At 43.1% G+C, this 26,467-nt stretch overlaps 1 protein-coding gene across 5 annotated transcripts in view; it reads left to right on the top strand.

Annotated features, from left to right (window-relative positions):
- LOC310862803 (zinc finger protein 385A-like) overlaps positions 1 to 26,467 on the top strand; it is a 54,328-nt gene that overhangs the window by 11,316 nt on the left and 16,545 nt on the right. For 4 of the 5 annotated variants that reach the window (XM_083770891.1, XM_083770890.1, XM_083770889.1 and 1 more), the window contains one exon: positions 21,775 to 21,920. The exons of the other annotated variant lie outside the window; for it this stretch is intronic. In XM_083770891.1, coding sequence (XP_083627017.1) covers positions 21,775 to 21,920 — 146 coding nt within the window. The remainder of the gene's footprint in view (positions 1 to 21,774; positions 21,921 to 26,467) is intronic. 5 annotated transcript variants of the gene reach the window in all.

Below are 26,467 nucleotides of genomic sequence, written 5' to 3'. Positions count from 1 at the left end.
CACACACACCCACACTACATAAAAAAGAGCAATAGAGATAAAGTGATGTAGACAGAAAAATAAATCCGGTTCTTAAAATCCTTAGGCTTTTCTTTATGCTGTATTTTCTGTCACACAAGGAGTACGACTCACAATACAACGTTGCTACTGTACAAGCTCACAACGCATTGTGAGCTTATAGGTGTCTATTTTGTACGATTTTTTTGTAAGCCTAATGACATTCCATAAAAAAGCAAGTTCAAAGTAGTTAAAAGCTCAATATAAACCTATACGGTCTGCTACATCTCATTGCTGTGTCCAATCTTTTTTGTCATACGCCAACTTGTTAACCTACACAATATACGTACTATACTTGCTTTGTTCCACAGAACTGTGGCTTTCAACCCTTTTCATATCACGGTCCATTATTTATTGACCATTTGAGCCACGGACCAGCCTCTAAGACCCAATACTTATATTCTGTTCTCGCGGGATAAGACTTTGGACACAATTCCCTGCTGTGTTGATGATGTTGCAATCTTAGAACCCATCGTCAAAAAATAAAGAAAAAACAGCGCCCTCTTTACGGATTCAACAGTCTGTCTCGAGAGACTAATCATGTGGTAACATAGGAGAGATAACAGGCCAACATTGATCAAAATAACAATTATTCTACAGTCTCTAACTGTGTAGACTTCTCGTCGTAATGCAGATGTTTAACAATCATTTTACTCTTGAGACTTAAAGTTGTACTCAGAGTTTAAGAGTCTATTTGGTTACCAACTCTCCATCATTTTGCTGTATGGAGACCACCTGAATTCGGATTTGATCAAAAATATTAACCATGGAATCTATTCAAAGATTTATCTCATTTAAACATTTTAGGTTTTAAATAGAAATGACTTGTTTGCTCTTTTCTATGCTTGAACTTTCCTTGTGATCTTCCAGTAAGCATATCATGGTAATCCTTAGTGCAGAAGCACGCATGCATTGCACACGTGACACATCCACACAACAATCCACCCACGCTCACACACTTGCGCAAACACACACACACACACACACACACACACACACACACACACACACACACACACACACACACACACACACACACACACACACACACACACACACACACAAAATAATAATCTAAAACCGAGTGCTGCTGGTTTCACACATTGTGATAGTTTTCCTTGCTAGAGGAGATCTGTTAGTGATGTGACATCACCTTACCAAACGTGTATAGTCTGTGTGTGTGTGTGTGTGTGTGTGTGTGTGTGTGTGTGTGTGTGTGTGTGTGTGTGTGTGTGTGTGTGTGTGTGTGAGTGCGTGCGTGCGTGCGTGCGTGCATGTGTGCATTCTGTGCAAGCATTTGCTTCTGCTGTAATTGTTCTTTTAAACAGCAGTTCAGTGTGTCAGACCTCTCTTCTCCTCTCCAATAACATATCTCAGACTCCATCAGCACTGTCCTCTATTTGTCTTCATTCTGTCCATCACTTTCTTCCTTGCCATTATTCTACCGTGTCCTCCTACATCACCATAAGTTAGATTTGAAGACTCAAGGTAGATTCTCTCTCTCTCTCTCTCTCTCTCTCTCTCTCTCTCTCTCTCTCTCTCTCTCTCTCTCTCTCTCTCTCTCTCTCTCTCTCTCTCTCTCTCTCTCTCTCTCTCTCTCTCTCTCTCTCTCTCTCTCTCTCTCTCTCTCTCTCTCTCTCTCTCTCTCTCTCTCTCTCTCTCTCTCTCTCTCTCTCTCTCTCTCTCGTCCCCTGTCTCTTCCCATCACTCCACTCTATGAATGAAGCAACTCAAACATGTCTACGTAATCAGCACTGCAGTGTGAACTAGATATATGCTGAAGCTAGCTCGTCTCCCTCGGTGCAGGGAATGCAGTTTGGTAACCATTTTCATGATGAATATTTCAAGATCCGAAGGTTTAACTTCTTTATTTATTTAGAAAAGGGCCACAGCTTCTGCTGGGTTTTATGCAAGACCTCACTCTGTGCTGTGGGGTAAAAAGAAAAACGTTCATGACTTTTTCTCTACTGTTGTGTTGACTGGACTAATACAAGCATTCGATAAGGGTTTGCCTGCACATGCCTGCATATAGGTCAACCCAAATGTAGAGATACGGTAAATAAAGATAAATCCTCTCTTATCCATTTCCTAAAAACAAGATAGACAAATAATGGGCCCTTTAAATTGAAGCAAGTCAGTGAGGGGTGAAAATTATTGACATTTAAAATGGAAAGATTTCACTGTAGCCGTGCGTGTTCGACAGACCAACAACACTGTCTGTGGGTCTTGGTGCACAGTTACACATCAAAAGAAGCCGCCAGCCAGTATAGGCAAGACAAGCCAGGGAGGTCAAATATACCTTTCGTATTTTGATCTTATATAAAAAGATATATTTCTTTATGAGTTATTGAGGTACCGGGCCACCAGCTATAGCTTAAATGCACTCTGGAAGACATGTGCCGGCATACGCTGCCTTTCGAGTGTCTCTCATTCAATCTGAAACACAATCATAATAACAGTAATTGCTTCCAAATATGGCACACACTAGTTACTGTGTCTGACTCTGCAGGCGTTAAAGGAATGTCTTTATTTAGCCTGTCAGCATACGTGGAGTGCAGTAACAGACCTGACCCTGTCTGACCTATAGCATGTGCCTCTCAGTTCTCACACAACAAACTCAGTGCAGATATAGGATAAAGTCACACACACACACACACACACACACACACACACAGTCACACACACACACACACACACACACACACACACACACACACACACACACACACACACACACACACACAGACCATCGGCCTAAATTGTACCACGCTGTGCTCTGCAGAAATTCAGCCTGTAATCATCCATTCCATTCCTGTACCAAAAGCATATGTTATAGGTTGTTCGGCAGAACACATTTATTTTTATTTCATTTAAAAACAAATAGAGATTGTAGACTGCACAATGTTTGCTTTCGGGTACTTCCCACTCCCATTACGCACAAGCAGGTGCAATTGTCTATTGTGCATTACAGCGTGTGTGTGTTTGTGTGTGTGTGTGTGTGTGTGTGTGTGTGTGTGTGTGTGTGTGTGTGTGTGTGTGTGTGTGTGTGTGTGTGTGTGTGCGTGTGTGCGTGCGTGCGTGAGTGCGTGCGTGCGTGCGTGTGCGTGTGCGTGTGCGTGTGCGTGTGTTTGGGGCGGGGGGGCCGGGGCATTTGTGAGTTTACTTACAGTATGTGTGAATGTGTGTGCGCGTAGTTTGCCCCTGTGTGTACCATGTGCGTTCAAGTGCATTGCGCATTTTATAGACTTGTGTTTCTGTGGGGTCGATAACCTGCAGTGTTCCCTGAGCTCCCAGCAGGTGTATAAATGCTCTGACAAACAATAATAAAGTGAGGCAGGGCTATTGGTGGGATATTGACACGCTGAAATCCCTTAATAGCTGTGTGGTTACCTCCACCTTCACTGCATCGTGTCTGACGCTCAATTCATGCCCCGTCGTAGGCTACCACAAATCCCATAACCCATTGAGACCTGATGAGGCGTTTAAAAAAAGAATGTCAGTGGTGCGCAAACAGTTTCATATCAAGGAAACCCCATGTATTTGGCTGTGGACCCCGATCTGAAAATATTTTGTCCCAGGGACCCTCAGAAGCAGAGATTTGAGTTAAAATTGGCTTAAAATAAATCCCCGTACCACGCTTTGACACCACGAGATACTGTAGCTGGTCTCACAAGCTTGCATGTGCAACACATTGCGTATAGGGATGGGACGATTGATAAATGACACGATTATTGTAGCCTGGCCCAGCCAGCGTGCTTTCTGGTCTAGAGGGGCGGGCACGCTTGGAGCAACTGCTGGAGAATATTGGTTCACCGATCAGAGCCCCCCCTCCCCTCCCTGGTAGAAATCAACCGTGGAAAGCGACGCCCCTCTGCTCTGTAATTCACTCCCACTCCTACTCTCCTAGACCAAGAAATGTGTCACGTAACCCCAGGCTTTAATTATTTGAGCCGAAAGCGAACAAAAATAAAAGCCTACGATTATTGTGGCAAAAATAATTGCAAATAACAATATTATCGTGATAATCAAAATATGATTACAACTTGAAATGCCACTTCTGTTAACCACTTGGAATCCCAACATAGCGTTGTGAGCTTGTAGATCGGCTATTATTGGCAAATCGAGTGAAACGAAGTGAAGAGCATACCAAATTATTTAAAGTTTTGAGAGTTTAAAGATGGAGTGCCACCATTTTTTTCCACCCTAAAACATGATCATCAGGTATTATTACACTATAAGGGGGAAGAACTTTTTCCAAAAAGTGTACAGTATTTGTTAAAATCATGCTTTTATGTGGAAACGCCCCCCAGTTCATTAAGTATGCCTGGTTTGCCTGGTGGGTGGTGATGGGTGGTGATCCACCTGAACTGAAGCCGCACCCACAGCTGTAGTTGATAAAGGGGGAGGGGTTAGGGGAGGGGCTGATAGTGTGGTGTCACTATATTACTGTTTACTTCATTGGCCCGTTTGACTGTCAAGGGTTCAGCCTCCAAGAAGAAACCCTAAATACAAAGTTAATACACCATTGCACATAAAAACAACTCCAGGGTGTCTAATGAAGTACTGTCACCTCATAGACACATGAAAAACTGGAAAAATACAAAAATTGAGGCACTCCATCTTTAAGTGGTACTACATTTGCAGCTCAACAAAAGCTCATTCATCGTAGTGTACAACGGAGCACAATTTCACGATAAATTAAAATCTCTGCGATACGAATTATTGTGAGCATTTTCTTTATCACGATAAACGATAATAACGATCATCCGGGTCCCATCGCTAGCATTGAACTTGTAGATCTGCTACTTTCGTGGTCCAAGTCGGGTTTTAATGGAGAACGCGTTGACTGTCCTGTCCCCGTGATTCCTTCAAGAATAGAAAACCTGAAAGTCAAGAGATTCTCATGAGCCTTTCTATGACAGGATCTCTAGATAACCGTTATTGATCACTGGAGGTTAATTCATGTTTAATGAGCCGAGTATCGTTGCTGTCAGACAGACACCTTGTATCTCCACATCGTTCATGGTTTTTATTTCGTAAATCAATGACCTACTCGCACAAAAGTGCTGAAAATAGCCGATCTACGCGTTGCGTGCTTGTAGATCTGCTATTTTCACAATTTCAAAATGCTTAGAAAATAAACAATAAAAAAGGAACGGTTATGGACATGCAAGGTTTCCACCCAACAGCCAACGATATCATTCACCAACCCAGCGGTCTTTTATGGGGGGATGGTATGGTCGGTGTGGAGGTTTGTTGCACTGAGACAGCCGAAAAGGTTGAGCGTGACAAATGTGCTTATTTATAGTGAATAGATTATTATATAGAGATGATAATATACTGTAGTTATTAGTTACTCCTACTAAATGCCATGATCTTTATAAACGCAAGGTAATGCATCACTCTTGTCTCTGTTTGGATTCTTGAGCCCAACCCCCCTATAGGCAGAAGTATGCAACATGCGCACATACATGCGCACGCACGCACGCACGCACTCACTCACAGAAACAGGCTGATTTCTGTCCAGACTCCCTCTGGGATATACAGTATATGTGACGTGTGTAAAGGCTTCCTTGGAGGCACATACAGTATAGCCTACAGACACCACAATAGTGTGTGTGTGTGTGTGTGTGTGTGTGTGTGTGTGCGTGCGTGCGTCTATGCTGCAAACACCCACCTCCCTGTACTGTATACACTATACAGTAAACAATACAATTTACTTTTAATCCAAAGCGATTTACAATAAACAAGAACAACCCATGGTAATACATGAAATACATATAAATAGTCATCTAGGATCATAAAAACGTATCATCTGTTGTCCCGGATATTTTAGTGAAGGTTCTGCCAGCTTCCCTGTGTTATCTGCCATACATTTTGGTTGCTTTGTAGGCCATACTGATACAGACTGGTGTACGTACTGTCTGGCAGACAACTTGTACGTTCAATTTGAATATTTTCATGTTTTTCTCATAAATCAATGCCCTATTTTATGCCATATCATATGACAAGTGTTGGAAACCACTGCCACTTACATGATTTTTCTCTCTGCCATGCTCTGTGTGGACACCTTGCCCCTCCCCCTGTGAGTCATGACCAGATGGCACATGCTCTGTGCATTCACTGGGAGGTTAAATGTGCCTCTTTACCTACTGAGGTGGTCGGTCACCTTGGACTCACCTCAAAATCTGCAGTCCTCAATCTGCTGCACTCCCCCCTCCACACACACACACACCCGCCCCGCACGCATGCACACACGCACGCACGCATGCACGCAGTCCCCTTTTCTCTCCCTCGACCATAGCTCCACTTAGCCTCATTGCATGGTTATCCAACCCCCACCCATTCAGTCTTCATCCTCAATCTCATTCCAACCTTCAGTCTGTAAATTGGCCTTGTCCTTCTTCCCTACAGCTGCTGTCCTCCCTTTTCTCTGCCTTAACTACCTGAACCCCAGCACCCCTATTCGGGGGCGGGGGGGGGGGGGGGGGGAGCATTTGCCAGAAATAGGCGGACATTTTGTGATGCCACAGATAGAAAACCCATTCATTTTTCCCACATTTCCGAAAATATGCGTTATATGTTGTGAGCTTATTATCTGCTATTGTCACCATTCATCGATCAACATACGATGAGGTAAATAGTGGTTAATCAAACAGACAGACCAAGTACGGCAAAGCGTAAAAAAAAAAACTGATTTGATTTTGGCATTGACTGCAAATAACTTCTACAGTATAGACGTCCTATCAAATCCAACGCTTCACTGCCAAAGACGTGTTTTACGATAGATCACGCCAACGTATGAAATAATGCATGGTTCTAGTTTGCTAGGCGACCGGATAAAACCGGGAAGTGAAAACTCCGTCTCCATCCGCCTCAATCTAATCAGATTTACAAAAATACATTTATATTGGATTATTTTCCTAGATTGCGTTTTTGGTCAAAACAAGCTTTATTCAACGGCCCATAAATAAAGAAACACTGCCAGTAACACTGGCGGAAGAATGAATGAATTGCCTGGCAGTAATTCAAGAGAAGTTATTCAAAGAGCATGGCAGATGCACATGGCTTTAGTTCCAGTGGCGGCTTTTAGGAGGAGGTAGAGTGGTACTCCAGGAATCGGAAGGTTCCCAACTCCTCCTCGTTGTGTCGAGGTGTCCTTGAGCAAGACAGTGAACGCCTAACTGCCTCCAGGATGCTGCTGCCCACTGCTTCTAGAATTGAACCCGGGTGGGTTCAATTCTGGGTATATGCTGATGAACGTGCCATTTGTCGTTAGGTTTTATAGCAGAGGAACAGGCAGGGGAGAATATAAATGATGCGTAGCCTATTGATGTCATTAATATGCCACATACAGTATGGAACACCTGATTGGAACATCAGGTCCAAAGCATTTTATGCAAGAGCGAATGAAATTGGTGGAAAGAGTAGATGTCCCCGAATCCCGATCCCAATGCAATGCATAAAACACACACGCATGCGCGCAAGTACACACACACACACACACACACACACACACACACACACACACACACACACACACACACACACACACACACACACACACACACACACACACACACACACACACACACACACACACACACACACACACACACTCTCTCTCTTTCTTGCTCTCCAAACAACCCCCCCCCCCCTCTCTCTCTCTCTCTCTCTCTCTCTCTCAAACGTGGTCACTGGACTGTAGAGCATCTATCATTAAAGCAGGGAGGCACAGTAGAGACTGAAATCTACTGTCTTCTCCTTCCTCAGCTCTCTGTTGTCTCTGTGTTCTCTTTTGTCTGCATTGCCTTCTTTCATTCTTCGACATTACAGTAACGAGTGTGTGACCATTATGAACATAATTATCGAATCTAATCATTCAGTCTGTGTGTATGTTCATGTGGTGTGTCCACTCACTGTGTGCACGTAGATGTACAGTGCATGCTTGCATGTGCGCGTGTGCGTGTGCGTGTGCGTGTGCGTGTGTGTGTGTGTGTGTGTGTGTGTGTTGTGTGCGTGTGCGTGCGTGCAGACACTTCTCCACATGATGTGACTGTGTGTAAAAGGCGTCCTGCTTTCTGCTCAAAATCACTACCTTTAGCTTGAGGGCGCACTGCAGTAAATACCATTTCGTGCCCAGTCCTTCCCAGAGGCAGAATGCGACACTAGACCTTTTCACACTTTGACAACATAAACATTCTAAATAGGTCCAAGTTTATTTCCTGTTGCAGTTAGCTGACAGGAAATAAACTTGGACACAAGCTGTTCCCTATAGCAACGCAATTCCACTGACAAGAATTGGTCCTAGCACTCTGTCAAAATAGTACAGAGGGTCCTATCTTGCACTCGCTGCAAATCGGTGCAAAGTGCAATGCAATTGTCATAGTTTACAACCTATGTAGCTGTCATTTTCACTCCCAGCACAGCAGCACTCATATGTGCACCCATGGGCATGTTGGTCTTAGAATGCGATCCAGTCCAGCACACCAATTCTCTTTTCATTTCAAGGGAACCCAGTTTGATATGCCTTAGGCTGCAGACTCCCATTGGACACATGTTAATTAATGGGACCCCATCAATCTACACTGTAAAATCCTCAGTGTTTATTTCACTGGAAATGGACTTGTAAGGCTCACAGACTAAAAAGGGTCCATTTGGAGCCTATTGGTCCCCAGAACCGACATTGAGAAACAGTGGTCCAGTGCACTGTCAAATGCAGATATTTCCTTACTAATTTATTTAGAGAGCACATTATTCAGATCAAGATGTGCGCCTACTACATGCAATCAAAATCCATCTGTATTCAACAAGCAAGAATCAAGTGGGTTTATTTGTCAATCACTCATACTCGTACAAGCAGTGAAATGTTGGTGTGCCAGCTACAGCAATGCTAATACACAAGAACAATAAGATCATATAAAAAGATACAAGTGAGGTTAAAAAGTAGCAGCAAGACACAAACCTATTGTTTAGAATGGAGGCGTGAGGGGGGGGGGGTAATTTAGTTATATTTTATAGAATGTGTGGTAAGATATGACCACATTATTCATCATCAGCACTGTATGCATCGGAGGGATTTATCGAATGTTCTGCAAGGTATCTCTATAAATAGCACGCAGTGCATGTGGTCTAAATAAAGAACCTAACTAATAGGGGGAGCATATGAATATTACGTTGATATGTCAAGAGAGATGTCCCTTGGACATGAATGAAGAGACATTACAGGGGGAGACTATAAGAGAGATGTCTCTCGGACATGAATGAAGTGACATTACAGGGGGAGACTATGAGAGAGATGTCTCTCGGACATGAATGAAGAGACATTACAGTGAGAGACTATAAGAGAGATGTCTCTCGGACATGAATGAAGAGACATTACAGGGGGAGACTATAAGAGAGATGTCTCTCGGACATGAATGAAGAGACATTACAGGGGGAGACTATAAGAGAGATGTCTCTCGGACATGAATGAAGAGACATTACACTATAGCAGCATGGCTGTGCAGGTGTTCTACCTCTGGTTTGCATTAGATCTTTTGTGGGCAGAGAGCTTTCGTTTCCCCTGCATCTCCTGATTATCCTGATATCATTAATAATGCTGGTAGTCAGGTAGACAGTTGCATGCTTTAACTTTGCACACACTCGGATCCATTTCCTCAGCCGTAATCGTTTGCGTCTCCTCCACACTAAAAAATGGCTGGGTTAAAATAACCCATCTTGGGTTATTTTTAACCCCCCTCCTGGGTTACAAAGGTTCCTATTCAACCCCTGGGTTATTTTGACGCAACAAAATGGGTTATTAATTTTGGCCCATAACTTGGGTTATAACTTGGGTTATAAAAATAACCCATTCAGAGGGTCAACATAACCCAACTTTCAAGTTATTTTGACCCATAATGTTGGTTATGAATGAAGCATTATTGGTTCAATCAGTCAGTCAGTCAATCAATCAATAAATCAATCAATCAATCCCAACTCTCTGAGCCAACAATAAGGTTACTCTCATAAAAATAACCCAGAAATCTTATAACCCATGAATTGGGTCCCTATATCCCAGGAAATGGATATGGCTGGGATGGGTTACATAAATATCCAAAGTGTTTTTACTGTGTATAGTTGCCTGCAAGAGGCATGAAAACTCTTTGTTGGAGCAACCATCAACAACAAACCCTTTCCAACAGATACTATACATATGAATGGGAAAAGGGGAGAGAGACTGACCAAACAAACAGACATTTACATTCATGGTTTTGCTAACAAATCACATAAAACAACATATCACCAAATAATACCATAACAAAACACTAAACACAACGACCCATAACATACACATTCTAATATTAAAATAATAAGACATATAAGAACAATAACACACGGTCCTTGGCACCCCAGTGTATGCTGGGAAATGGACTTCCTCTAACCACTCCCATGGGGTGTGACCTATCCGGCCCAACAATTGGGTTACCCTCAGAAAAATAACCCAGAAATCTTAACCCACTTTAAAAACCCATGAATTGGGTCCCTATAACCCAGGAAATGGTTATGGCTCTGGAAAATAACCCAGAAATATAACTCAACGCAAGTAACCCAGGAATTGAGTTACAGAAATAACCCACATGTTTTTAGTGTGTCCAACTTGGTCCAATCCATCAGTTAATCAGTTAATAACAATGCGCCCGATGCAGGCGTGTATAGCTCTTAAAGGGAATAGGAGGGATCCATTTAATACTTTGCATCAACATTACGCCATCTAACTATCAGAATTAGAGATGGACACGCCCCCAAAGGTGAGGCCTTTTAGTCCATACGGTAAAAACAAAAACATACACGCCTGACATACATTGACAGCTCCCTTCAATTCATACCAGATTTGACTGAAACAGTAGATTTTAGCTATACAAAGCCACATTCCTCCAAACAAGCCAAACCACTGAACTGAGTGGCAACGTCGCCATCGGTCATTCTGACTGACGATGCCAGCCTGTGATCATTGTGACACTAATCATCGTGTGTGTAACAAAGCGTTTGGTGCTGCGGCGTTGCATCATATGTCTCGCCCTACCCTGCAACTAGCTAATAACACATCTACTATTATCACCAACCCTCGCTCTGATGTGCGTGCATGTGTGTGTGCTCCAGAGCTGCAGTGACAGCAGGAGGGACATTTCTTTCTGTCACAGGCGGCTGTTTAATCCACCACAGCAGCTCATTTCAGAGTTGGCCGTGCACAGAAGCTCAGCCCATTTAGATGCAGATGTGGGCAGGCTGGTAACATGTGTTGCGCTAATCCACAGTGCCTCTGGCTGAGAGCGGACTGGTTTTGAAGCTGTTTTTTCTTTTCTCTTTTAAGGGGGACCCCCACAGTGCTCTTCCTTCTCATCAGACTTCCCTTTTAAGCTTCATTTAATTTAATACTTTGTTGTATGATAAAGATCGAAAATAGCCTACAGGCTCATAGCATGTCACAGCTGTGACGCAGTTACATTAGGCATTAGGACAGTGGTTCTCAACCTTTTCAGGCCGTGCCCCCCTCCAAAATAATTATGTTTGAACTGGGGACCCACCCTGATAAGCACTTGGAATGTAGGAGTTGAGGCATTTAGTTTTGTTTGACTCGGTTGTGAAAATAAAATAGCAGACAAGCTCTCATCGCCTTGCAATGTTGATTACTTTTGATGTCGTTTCGTGTGGCCAGACCTCTCCCAGTTCCGCCTACTGTGCTTCCACAGGCAGAGAGTACTGTGCTTGTCCCTGGAGGTCCCGACCCACAGGTTGAGAACCACTGCATTAGGAGACAGAACTTCATAGCCCTCCTCTCGCCTGGAATGCAGGGACCCAGACGACAGGCAGACAATACTGAGAGGCACCAGGCAACGACATTGACTTTACCTCTGTGATCATTAAGTCTGAATTGGCCAAATAAATTGCCAATTTAAGAGGCTTTAGTCACAGCACAGGGATGTGCGCATGCAGGTGTACGTGCACTGGCCCCATGTCTGGATTGTGGAAAGGCAATGCAATATGGTTCTCTCTCTTTCCCTCTCCCTCTCCCTCTCTCTCTCTCTCTCTGTCTGTCTCTCTCTCTCTCTCTCTGTCTCTCAATCCCGATCCAGCTACCTCTGTCTCGCAATCGCTTAAAAAAAATCCAATAAGCTATTACACTCACATTGATCTTCTTCTCAGCCAAACATTTGCATTAGGAGGGGGGGGGGGGGGGGGGACAGTTGGTAAGGCGAGGGAGAGGGTGAGACCAAGGCTGTCTTTCCATTTTACTGAGTGAGGAGAAGTGTAAAGGCCGGGGAACACTGGATTTATAGAGTTTGGCAGCACTTTAACACTTTAATGCCCCAGAGAATGTGTCAGGAGTTGGTGTTCACTGATCTGATGTGACTGTAAATCTCTCTGTAAGGCGTTGCAGCGGGCTGGGAGACGCTGCCTTGCTGCTGTACTGCTTCCTCCCCAATTGGTCATGAAAGGAGTAGCCTACTATCTTTGTGAGAATGTGTTGTCACAGAACAGCAGTGGTGTAAAGTAACTATTAAAGTAACATTTACTGAAGTACTGTACAATTTTGAGGTATTTGTACTTTACTTAATTAGTAATTCGAATTTCCAATACTTTTAATTCTACTCCACTACATCTCAGATCCAATAGTTACTTTGTAAATGTGGATTATTATTACAAAACATACAGTAACCACTTCAGCCCTATATACATTTCGGCCATTTGAAAATAGCCAATATACAAGCTCACAATGCGTCGCATCACAACTCTATTTTCAAAGTATTTTAAACATTTTAAAACTTAAAATGACACATTCTGCATAATGAGTACTTTCTACTTTCTTTTTGTACTTTCAGTATATTTTGATACCAATGCTTTTGTACTTTTACTCAAGTAAGCTTTGAATTCCAGAGTATTTCTACACTGCAATATTAATACTTTACAAACAAGTACAAAATGTGACAACTTTTTCCACCACTGCAGAACAGTGTGGTCGCGACAGGGCACTGATCTACTCAGTCACCAGGCTTCCTGCAGTTCTTGTGGAAAGCCTGGTTCCCATTGGCTGCAACATCAACTACCGGTAATTGATTTACTGTAATTGATTATAAAAAAGAATAAATAACCCCCCCCCCCCATTCGAAAAACTATGCAACCAACGTGTTGTGCAAAACGGTTGTACACTGTGAAAATGTATACAGATGAAGTGTTTACTCATTTTTTGCGTTGATTGGTTGGTTAAAAATAAAAACTAATATTAGAAAAACACGCTTCTCCACTGTTTGATTAATAAAGAAAAGGTTGATATGATAATTCCTAAACAAATAATCGATAGTTGCAGCCCTAGTCCTCATATAGTGCCATTCTGTCTAGAGCCTGCCCACAATTGATTTGACTAGTGTCAAATGAAGAGGACTACAGAGTACTACCGTTCAGTCAGTGGTTAGTGTCTGATAGCAGACATGAAGGAAGGATACATGGTCTATAGTACACTCTACATCAGGGGTGGGCGACTTTGATGATAGAGAGGGCCACAATATTTCCACACTCACTCCAGAGGGGCCACGTTGCATGTTCGTAACAAAAATAGCCGATCTACAAGCTCAAAACACGTCACTATACACGTTTGCTATATTTTAATTGGAATCCTTTAAAGTGTTTTTTTTTTTTTTTTTTTTTTCAAATAAGTTATACTTATGTTAACTTTATGAACGTAAATGCAAATTCATTGGACGTAAAAAGAAAAAAAAGACAATGAACTAGTCATTCAGCTACTAATATAAATATAAAGTAATTAAAGCGGGTCATGTTTGGAATTGTTTTTTTTTTATCAAAGTTCTTTTAGTTCACACGAAAATATTATACAACATTTTTCGAACATTTCTTTCCCCTTTTTTCCCTCCCCTCCCCCCAGAGTTCCTGCTCTGAAAGAGCCACAACCCCGGTATCTTGCACCATATGAAATAAGAGGCACATACAAATATACATAGACATAATAGAAGACTAATAGAAGTATGCAAACAAATAATAATAATAATAAAAAAATAATATGTATAAAAAATAAAATAAATAAATAAAGACAATAATAATAATAATAAAAATAAATTACAGTAGGGTCAGTATAATAAGTTAAGGATTGTTGATGTCAGCCGCGTTCATCCTCTCAATGTGTGTCAAAAAAGGTTGCCAAATGGTGTAAAATTTTAAAGCACCAGCGTACCCTCTTGTGGAGTAGCGAATCTTCTCCAATGTCAGATGATGTAAAACATCATTAACCCAAGATTTAAAGGTTGGTGGTATTTTCTCCTTCCATTTAAATAGTATTTGCCGCCTAGCCAAAAGAGATGCAAAGGCTATCATATTCTTGTTTTGCCGGCTAAGATGTAGATCTTGGGAAATAACTCCAAACACTGCAACAGTGGCAGAGGGTTCTATGGGCACTTCTAATACATCTGAAAATGTTTTAAATATTGATTGCCAAAATGTATATAGCTTTGGACAAAACCAAAAAGCATGCGCAAGGGTAGCCTGATCTTGATTGCAACGATCACATATAGGATCCATGGTAGGAACGAACTTAGATAGTCATAGGAGGCCTTAAGTATGTTTCACCAGTTTCAATTGAAACGGGCCTCCACCCTCAGGGGGGCCTCAACAAAATAATGATATAAAGGTATGTGGGGGCCTCATATTTGGTCTTGAAACAGGCCTCCAGATTCCTAAGGCCACCCCTGAACACACAAACACACCAAGCTGGCCATAGGGGGCGCTAGCTCCCCTCAAAGAGCCAGAATGCAAAATGCTTGTCATTCAGCCTCACTTTGAATTGCTCAGTGGACTGTCTCTCACACAGCGATATGGAGAAAAATATCACACCCGCGTGACGTGAGCGGCACTGTTATCACCATACATCACATTCCGTGCTCAGCCAGTCAGCTTGAGCACATTCCGCGCGCGCACACACACACACACACACACACACACAGCCTCAAAATACAACACAGCTCAGTGTTAGGGAACGCTGTAGCAATTTACAATTTAGGCATTTAGCAGACGCTCTTAATCCAGAGTGATTTACATTAAGCAAGAACAAAAAAGCATGGGAATGCATCACATAAAAAGCATTTATCATGAAACATGCGTAAGCTAAGAACGTAACAGTGGAATATCTATATAATGAAACTATATTATAAACTATACTATTCTATGCTATATGTGTGGAAGACCCATAGATCCATAGACCCATATAACCATAGATCCATAGACCCCAAGGTAGCCGCAATGAAGTAATAAATATAGCAATATAGTTCAAAGGTTGCACTAATTGGCGCCGTTAAGGCGTGCATGGCAACAGTTTGTGTCTCGTGTGATGTCACACCAGAAGATATAAGATGATGCACTGTGTTGAAAATGACTGTAGACAGACAGACAGAGAGACAGACAGACAGACAGATGTTGTCTTGGACCGTTTCCAAAGCAGGAGGACCAAAGCGATTCTATCATTCTGCTGTAGCAGTGAGGAACAAACTGTTTTCCTTTGGAGGCTACGGTGATGGAGGGACCTTCAACAACATGGAACAGATGGATGTCCATGTCTTCAACACAGTGTCTTTATGCTGGAAGAAGTTACCTCCAGTGAAACCAGGAAGAGGGTACGGTCACCTTGAGGTTCCATTCAGGCGCTGCGACCACACAGCTGTGTTGGTTGAAGATACAGTCTACATCTGGGGAGGGATCCCTTACTGCAATGTGCTTTATGCATTTGATGTTGACTCCCACAGATGGTTCCAACCCAGGGTTTCTGGGACTGTTCCAGAGGCGAGGAGGTACCACTCAGCCTGTGTGTTGGAGAAGGTCATGTTTATCCATGGAGGACAGACCAAGCTGACTGGATACACTAATGACATGTACAAGTTGGACACCAGCACAATGGTCTGGTCTTTAATTAACACCAGAGGAACTCCACCTCCTGCTTCATCAGCTCAATCTGCCACCATCATTGGTACCAAGATGTTTGTATTCGGGGGCTGGAGGCCCCAGGGGGTCTACAACACCATCAGAGTGTTTGACATGGAGACAAACGCCTGGCTGGACACACCTTCTGCACAACTTCTACCAGAAGGACGCCGTTATCATTCAGCATTTACCTACAATGGAGAGCTGTACATATTTGGTGGCTGGAACAGTAACCAGTACTTCAATGATGTGTGGAAATTCAGTCCAGAGACCATCTCCTGGAAGAAGGTTGAGCCCAAGGGGAAAGGACCATGTCCAATGTATGGTATGTGCTGTTGCATTGTGGGAGATCGTATCTTCTTCTTTGGAGGAAGAAAAGGATATCACACTATCTATGATGAGCTGTTCATCTTAGACTTGAGTCCTTGTCTTAAGACGTTATGTAAGCTAGAAGTTATTCAGTACGCTCTGGACCAATCAGAACTCCCACACGACATCAGGTGGGAACTGGCAGCCATGGCAACCAACGACAACAGACGACAACAACAATAACAACCGAGACCACATTCCAGACGAAGGAACAGCAAAAAGATCAAGAAATGATGGATCAACATCTCATCCCACCTGATGGTGAGCCACCTCTCAGCATCTCTTACTGAGATTCAAACCTCAGCAGACTCCTTCTCTCCAGACAGGCTCTCTAAGCATTCAGCTAGGCATCAAACAATGACAATTGTTCCGTCCAACACAATGCGGTGGAAACACAAACCTGTGTCTGTATGTTCCAAACTGAACACAGTGGAACTCTTTATTTCAATTATCTTTTTTTATTTAAAGGACCAAGCAGTCCTGAAACGACTTGGTCCTTTATTGTTATTGTTAGGTTTTTTTTCCTTCTCCTTTTGCAAAAGAAATAATAATTGCGAAACTCGGCCTACAGAAAAAAATATTCTTAAAGACTATCTGGTACACAGCAAGCTAAAAGGAATAAACACACCAGCACGCCAGAGACTAGAATACTTCAAACCCAAACAAATAGTTAAAAATAGAACTACAAAACGCATGTTGGAGATTAAACAACAGATAACAGCCAGCACCAGCAACTGTGTTTATTTAATCACATGTGAAAAATGTGGCTTACAATATGTCGGAGAAACGAGTAAAACAATAGCTGCAAGGCTGAGACAACACAAATACAATATTAACAATGGAAAAAAGACAACTAAAAGGATAGTTCAACATTACATGGCACATGGCATTGAAGCTCTAAAAGTATCTGGACTTCAACACAATCCCAACTGGACAGTAGGACAAAGACGTTTTAATGAAAAACAGTGGATCAAGAACCTCAACACGGATTTTCCTGGATGTTTAAACATGCCAAAATATTAGACAAGTTGTTTTGATTTTGTACCAAAACTCCACAGCCATATACATGCTAAACACAGCCAACAATCAATGGAAATCAGACTTTGAATATAGGGGACAAATTAGCACATTCCACACCAAGCCAACCTGGGACACGAAGCAAGAGTGTACAGTGCACTGAAGTCCCCTCAGTCAACCCCCGCCACTCTTGGCCCTCTCTCTCTCTCTCTCGCTCGCTCACTCACTGCCTTGCTCTCTCCCACAAAGTTAATGTTAGTAAAGTTACACCTATTTCATGTAAATAACATGGTAAAATGTGCAGCATTGGGGGGTAAAGGGGAGACACTTTAATTGTGAAGGGACGACAGGATGAGGAAAGGTGTTGTTGCTAATTGTCGAGAGTAATGGCTACGTGTGATATTGAACAGTCAAACTATTCGTATCAATATACGGCTGTATCAACAAAATAATGATGTCATAGGTATATATGGGGGCCTCATATTTTGTCTTGAAACGGGCCTCCAGATTCCTAAGGCCGCCCCTGTAGATAGTTTTACTTTGGACCAGTGGAGGCGATGTGTAACCTTAAACTGAATAATAGTATGCCTTAGACAGATTGAAGAGGAGTGTATCCTATCCAGCGCTTCCTTCCAAACATGATCAGAAATTTGTGTCCCCAAATCTCCCTCCCAACATGTTTGGAATTGTAACAGCTGAAATGAATAATATATCAGTATTCTAATATTAACCTGAGGGCCACATTAAGTGATGGTGGGGGCCTCCAGTTGCCCATGTATGCTCTACATGGTCTGCGTAGTCTGAATAGGAACAGTTCTATGGAGGACTTGTACTTGAGAGGTCATGTGATGTGATGTGATGTGCCTTTTGAGTACATATACTGTACAAATGAAAATACAAAATATAATTTGTGAAATAAATATAAACTCATGATTAGGCTACTGTAATCGAATTGGTCAAATATTATAAAAATAAATAAATACAATTAAAAAATCTAAAAATCTAATGAATGCAAGCTGCAAATACGTGAACGAAAGGGATTTGATCATATTGTATTGATTAGACTAATGTTGTCTGTTCTGCCATGGAATAACTGCAGTTTACCCATGGTTTTAATTCACCACATCACTAACAGTAATGACACGGATGAATAGAAACTCGAAAGTGTTCTAGTTCGGTCCATTGATCCAAGATGGAACACAATCCATTGACTGATCGTAATAAGCATGCTCTGAAAAGGCCCGTGGCTATTGTCTGCCGTGTCATGTGGTCAGATGGGTGGAGTCTGCCGTGTCATGTGGTCAGATGGGTGGAGTCTGCCGTGTCATGTGGTCAGATGGGTGGAGTCTGCCGTGTCATGTGGTCAGATGGGTGGAGTCTGCCGTGTCATGTGGTCAGATGGGTGGAGTCTGCCGTGTCATGTGGTCAGATGGGTGGAGTCTGCCGTGTCATGTGGTCAGAGGGGTGGAGTCTGCCGTGTCATGTGGTCAGATGGGTGGAGTCTGCCGTATCATGTGGTCAGATGGGTGGAGTCTGCCGTGTCATGTGGTCAGAAGGTGGAGCTATTGACATTTTCAAGTGGGCCCTGGTCCAGAAAAGGTGGAGGAACTCAGGAACCGCTGCTGATCTTTGTGACGTAGTTTACGTTGTCCTGTGTTGACCTGTTCCTGTGAGTTGTATAGACGTGCAGAGTGACGTAGTTTAGACGTAGTTTACTGTTCCTGTGAGTTGTAGAGACGTGCAGAGTGACGTAGTTTAGACGTAGTTTACGTTGTCCTGTGTTGACCTGTTCCTGTGAGTTGTAGACGTGCAGAGTGACGTAGTTTAGACGTAGTTTACGTTGTCCTGTGTTGACCTGTTCCTGTGAGTTGTAGACTGGCAGAGTGACGTAGTTTAGACGTAGTTTACGTTGTCCTGTGTTGACCTGTTCCTGTGCGTTGTAGACGTGCAGAGTGACGTAGTTTAGACGTAGTTTACGTTGTCCTGTGTTGACCTGTTCCTGTGAGGAACTAAAACGTGTGGGATGCTGGTAGGTCGTCAAATGTTTGCTGTGGTCAATTTGATGGCGGTGATAATGACCACCATGTGTGCGGCAGGATGCCTCTGGCTCTGGAACGTCAGGGGGGGGACATTGAAACCGTGAGCTCCTGTTCCGTCTGTCAGCCAGACCACCCCCCCGCCCCACACACACACACACACACACACACACACACACACACACGCTCCCAGCTGTCTGTCTGACTGTAGCTGGACACTCTCTCCACATCACTCTGGGCCCACTTACATTACAGCAGTGTGTGAGACTTCTCAGATGAGAGCCTTCTGTCGAAATAAACTAAATCTTAAAGGAAAAACCCGGAGATGGATGGAAAACGCTTATTCTCTTTCCATCTATTTCTAATGCTGACAGGCAGCACATCCAAGATCCTCCCCCCACCCCCGTCCCACTGTCACTGAAAGGAGCTTCCTGTTATCAAAATAGCTCGCTCAGTGTGTGTGTGTGTTTGTGTGTGTGTGTGTGTGCGTTTGGTTTTTGCAAACCAATTTTGTAACACAAAGACTGCTGTGATAAAAGAATGACAAAAGCGGATCTTTCACGGGAGGAAGGATTAAACGTTCTCTCAGTGCTGGAGGATGGAACGCGGCACCCTGCTGGTTTTAGCAGTACAGAAAATAGGCATAGCTATGGCTGACTGTGGGCGGAATGGTCAGACTGGAGCACAGAGGAAGAGAAGGAGAAGGGAAGGCACGCCGCTGGCAGACGTATCCTGCAGTGGTTCCCAAAGTGGGGCCGGGGACCCCCAGGGGTCCTTGAGGGACTTCCAGGGGGTACCCAGCTAAATAATAGTTTGGAACCAAATGGACCCTTATGGGTCTGTAACTCTCCATTTGTAGATAGATTCCGTTTCCATTTGTAGATACTGTAGATTTTACGATATAAATTGGGGTTCCAGAGATAGAAATGCCATTAAATGGGGGTCCATTTGACAATGTGGGGGTCTTTGACATGAAAATGTTTGGGAACCACTGGCCTACTGTATGATGATGATGAGTGTTGGAGAGAAGTAAGGACTGTGTTTTGACAAGAATGTGCCGATATGACACAAATGACGATACGTTACGATTCAATGTATTGCAACAATGGAAGCAAGGCGATATAATTGTGATTTGTTTTTTGCGTAATTTTTGTAAAGCTGTCCTATAAAGAACACATGCATAAAGGTATGAATGTATTTAGTGCAATTGTGAGTGACAAAATAAAAATCACACACGTGTGAACTGAGTGGTGCAATTCCCCCCCCCCCCCCCCCCTCTCTCTCTCTCTCTCTCTCTCTCTCTCTCTCTCTCTCACTCTCTCTCATTAGAGTCACTCTCACTGTTTCTGGCGCCCCCTACTGCTATTATTAAGTCACATACTCATGCTCACACAGACAGACACACACACACACAAACAAACAAACAAACACACAGACACACACACAAACAAACAGGTACGAGGACATTGCAAGCTGGTTGTAGGAGTGGTTGCACCACTCAAAAATTTTATTGCAATCAGAACATTAGGATTTGTGTGCGGACGCGCGTGTCTGTGTAGGACAAGCAGACAGTAAAAAGGGCTCCGTGAGATGGGGATAGAAAGTGATGTCTTGGCATGGGAGGGTAGTGAGAGGGAGGGGAGTGAGAGGAGCAACAAGAAAGACAAGGCTGATATCTCCAGCGCTCCAGCTGCAAAGCTTTCAGGAGCTTTGCAGTCTCTCTGTCCATCAAAGACCGTTCTACGTGCACTCCAACTACCGCTCAGCCACCAGCAGCGTGGGGGGGCGGGGTCCCAACAAGTCAGGTGCAAAAAGATCATTCAAGTGAGATGAAAGATGATGGCGTTGGTTTTTGACAATCTCTGCTTGTTCAGTCCCCTGGGGAAACATCACTCTGAGGAAATGTTTGATTAACTACAGTGATGGTGTGCATTGGTTGTTGTACCCCTCACAGGCACGCTCTCTCTCGCGCACGCGCACACGCACACGCACACACACACACACACACACACACACACACACACACACACACACACACACACACACACACACACACACACACACACACACACACACACACACACACACACACACGCACACACACACACACGAGTTCTGAGTGACTAGCTAACTCCCTGAGCTGATTAACAGCATTGACTATGTCAAGTGCAGACATACAGTAGTACTGTACGTTTCTAATTGTCTCATGCTGATGAGATAGTTTTGAATAAAACACACGTGTATTCTAATGTACCACAAAGTCAGCACAAATAATGTATCTTTTCTTCTCTTGTCTCTTATTTCATCCCTGCGTACTGTGCACGTGCTACAGGAAGTGTAAACCGCCCAGGGCCGGTCCCTGCCTTCCTGAGGAGCCCTGCGGTCATGGGGCCCCCTCTGGACATGAAGCACTTCCTGCAGTTCCCCATGGAGGCTCCTCATCCAGCCAGCATTGGCCTCTTCCACAACTTCAACACAGTGAGCATCCATTACATGGATACACACGCATATCGCATATCACACATGCACGCACACACACACACACACACACACACACACACACCCGCGCGAGCGTGTATAGCCGATATACAAGCACAACACCTGAGCAAAACTGGTCCATCTCTAACATTTTAGTCTAGTTTGTATTTGTTGACAAAATTGTAAATATAGACACACGCACATATGCAGGCCGCACGCTCGCATGCACACACGCACACACACACACACACACACACACACACACACACACACACACACACACACACAACTGTATCGCTATACTTGTGAGGACAATGGTTTAGGTTGGGGATTCTATGAATGCCATCTTAAATTAAATTTGGTTATTTTTGGCACTAAGCCTAAAGCCAGAAATAGCCCCTCACCAAGCTCAAAGCGAATCGCATCACACCACAACGTGCTGTGAGCTTGGAGTTCGGCTATTTTTGGGGCACGACACAGACTCACGTCTAAATCACGCGTATAAAACAACCCCAATCCCTAAACCGAAGCTCTAAATATTGTATACATTCTAACCCTAACCACAACCTCAATCTTTTTCTAATTGTAAATCTAATCCTAATGTTCTATCAAACCATAAAACAACCTCTCACTATGTCTATTTCTCAAATGATAGTAGGCTATATTTATGCGTTGTACAGTATGTACTGTATGTTGTTTTCACATAATAGGCAGATTGACAGTAGACAGTAATGATATTCAGCATGTTGTTGGTTTAGAGATGTCCCCTTCTGAACAAAGATGGATGATGAAGTGTTTGTGTGGATTTATATATTATCCAATATGAGAAGATGACAAGTGTTTGCTTTTCAAGAAGCCTCGATCTGCATATTCACAAAATGCCCAGGCCGGTGTTTTACTGCAATACAATGAGTTACGGCTAATCAATTTTATAAGAGGCAAACAGGCTGTGTTACCTACAGTCAGCATTTTGAGGCCAGTTCATTTCCAGATTGAGTTTCATGTGAAGGTCAATGTGATGACAAATAATGATTCGCGTGCGCACGCACGCACGCACACACACACACACACACACACACACAAATGCATTCATGCGCGTGCACAGTCTGCTCTGCGCGCGCACACACACACACACACACACACACACACACACACACACACACACACACACACACAATAGTGATCACACTTACATGTATGTCAATGGTCACTCTGGCACTTCCGCAGGTTAGTTGATTCATTGTGCTAACAGTTCCGACATTGAGTGAAGCCACTAATCTTACAGAGTGCTAAAGTCTAATCACTCCCTCACTCAGTCATTAGAACTTGTACGACCCTACATAGAAAGCTTAATTTATACTGTGTGAGCCACGGTTCACAGCTCTGTACTGTACTGTAGCTATGATGAGCCGGGCTGGGGGCCACGGACAATGGCTTGGCTTACACGATATAAATTAGGCTTTAAGGTGACTCTTAAAAAAAAATATATATATATATATATATATATATATATATATATATATATATTCATACTTGAAAATAACCAACAAACAAGCTCACAACGCATTGTGGATGCAACGTGTTGTGAGCTGAGTTTTCTTTCATGCGACACTGTCGTGCGACAGAGAATAAATTAGGATGTCGTTATCGCAAAAACTACTGATTGGATTGCCTTTCCTCTAGCACCACCATTAGGTCAAAGTTCAAACCTTCCACTCACACACAAGATATCTCAACTTCAAATCCATTTTGGTCCAGTTGGGTGTAAAAGGAGCAGCACAGCCACTATAGGAGCTACAAGCGGGGCTTTATGTCTTGTTTATTTATTCCTCTATTATTTAACCAGATTTTTTAAACTGAAACCGCACAAAGAATAACCATTATACAAGCCGACATGCATTGTGAGCCAAGCTTTCAGGTATTTGCAGCTTGTGACACAAGTGTAGGACAAATTATAAATCAGGCTGTGCACAGTGGGTAACAGGCCAAGAATTGCTTCATAAATTAAAAGATACCAGTGAGTGAGTCCCAGAATAGACGAAGAAGGCCAGCCAACATTGTCATAAAGAACACAGTGAGGCCCAGGCGGTGGCGTAACCGTCTGGGCACCCGACTGGTAATCCAGTCGCAGTGTGCCGCGGGTTCGACTCCCGAGCCCGACACGGCCTTTACTGCATGTCATCCCCCCCCATCTCTCTCCCGTTTCCTGTCAGCCTACTGTCTGTCCCTTCAAAAACCAATAAAAGGCGTAAGCCGCAAAAAAATATCAAAAAAAAAAAAAAAAAGAACACAGTGATGATTGAGTGCATTTATATGTCCCTGTTTTCTTTTTCTTTCATCTCTGATGAAGTCAATAAGAGCACTATGGTAAAGTAGAATCTCTAATGTGTAACTCCAGATTATTCTGTGCTGTGTGGAGAAACAAACAGAGCTACAGTGGTTATTTTACATTAAACATCCATACCACCACAGTATATAGCGTCGCAGTCCCGCCCCCTTTCAGAACGACGACCCAGGAAATAAATATTCCCCGTTCATTTTCCCCATATACATCTCAAAAAGTATTTATTTAAAGCAGAAATAACATGTTTTTAATATTTAATATCATATTGTCTATGTCCCTCAAACGTATTTCTAATGGTTTGAGCCTCAATCACCACTCTGATATAACTAGTCTTTCTGGACTTTGAAAGCAGTTTTAGCTGCAATACCACAATGTCCTGAGGTAGTGGGGGTGCTGATATGCAGATTATTTAATATTTTAGTCATTATAATACTGATGTTCCTGAGAGCAATTTCCATTAAAGCACCCATATGATATGAAAGCCTGAAAATTGGTTATATGTGGGGATAGAAAACACATATGGGAGCCCCAAAATCACAAAATAATTTGAAAAAGTTGAATTTTATGTTATAGGTCCTTTAAAGACATGTAAGCCTCAGACAAAGCCAACTCGGACCGTGACAAATCATGACAACAAAGAAAAACAATTGGGCCGAACAAATAATTAGAAAGAAGAAAAAAAGGGCAGTAATTGTAATTGTCCGGCCCAAAATATTGTGTTTATTGTCATGATTTGGCCCGATCCGAGTTGGCTTTGTCCGAGGCTTACAGATCTTTAAATACTTTTTGAAATGTCTATGGGGAAAATGAATGGGGAATTATTACCTGGGTCCCTCGTCGTAAGGGGGCGGGATTGCGACGCTCTATTAAACCCTGTATAACTTCGTTGACTGGGGTCCCCCAGGGGTCTGTACTTGCCCCCCTCCTTTTTTCCCCTCTAGACCAAATCTCTTTGTACTATCTCACAATGTGTCGCAATGCGACGAGTTGTGGGAGCTGTTTGTGAGCCCATTACGAGTTATGACATGTCCAGAAAATGGGATGCTAGGGTTCATGTGGTTAATTAGCCATTAAAAAATTGATTCTATTTCTTATGAACTCATGATCTCATAATTAGCCAAAATGCAATAGCAAAATTACCTGTCAACAAGGAAGCACAGCTGTTTCTGCACTACACTGTGCACTGTAAAATCCTCAGTGTTTTGTTGTACGTGTGTTAACAGTAACAGTGTGTTATTTATTTTCTCTGCTATGTTGGTTAGGTGTTAAACGCTCATGTGTCATCGACCACAATGGAAATGAGCTTCAGCTTTTTTGTGACATGCTTTAAGGTGCATGCTTTTAAATTGATGCCAATGAAATAAATTACTCCTGAGTGTGTAAAAATGTAACCAAATGGACCCTTGTACACTCTCAGTCAGAGTTATTAACACAGCATTGTACTTGGGAGGCCTGCTGTGAGTGAGGTGTGAGATTTTGTTCTCCTCTAGACGGTGCTAGAACAGAGACTTGAAGGACAAAGAGAAGGTGAAAATGCTTGATTAAGCATTTAATAATAACTTGATTAAGTGATTATTGTGCCAATACAGATCTGGGGAGGCTTTTCATTAGAATATCCAGGTATCTTTTTTTAACGGAGTTACCGGTATATATATTTCTCCATGTTGTAGTGTGTACTGAGTGCTCTAATCTTTAATTAGAGTCTAGTCAGTGGAAATTGTTTGAGACTTAAGCAGTGGTTTTCGACCAGTGGTCCTTGAGGGGGTTCCAGGTGGTCCCCAACTAAATGATGAAGAGTTGGTAACCAAATGGACCCTTATTAGATCTTTAACTCTTGAGAGTGTAAAATGAACCCGTCAATAGTTAAATTATTGTTGGGCACGGTGGCACAGTCGGTAGTGCTGGGTTCTGGGTTCGATTCCCGCTGGGGACGCTGTGGGCACTCCCTCCTCCGCGTCATCAGTGCCCATACCCGAGCCGGGGTTGGCGAAAGGGCCTTTCTGTGTGGAGTTTGCATGTTCTCCCCGTGCCCCCAAGGGTAGGTAATAGGTACCCTCACAAAAACATGTAGTAATCCTGGTCTCTAAACTACTCCCCCCTGGCCAGCCGGGGCGCCTGAAAGGAACTGGTCGGAATAATGTGTTCCTCCCACGCGCTACCTCCAGCCAGGGAAACTCTCCCCTGTCAGGTGAAAAGAAGCAGC

The sequence above is a fragment of the Protomyctophum parallelum genome (assembly GCF_964188405.1).
Source record: "Protomyctophum parallelum genome assembly, chromosome: 8".
In the NCBI taxonomy this organism is placed as follows: Eukaryota; Metazoa; Chordata; class Actinopteri; order Myctophiformes; family Myctophidae; genus Protomyctophum; species Protomyctophum parallelum.
Note: the sequence above shows the minus strand (reverse complement) of the source record. Positions and strands in the feature narration are given on the sequence as shown.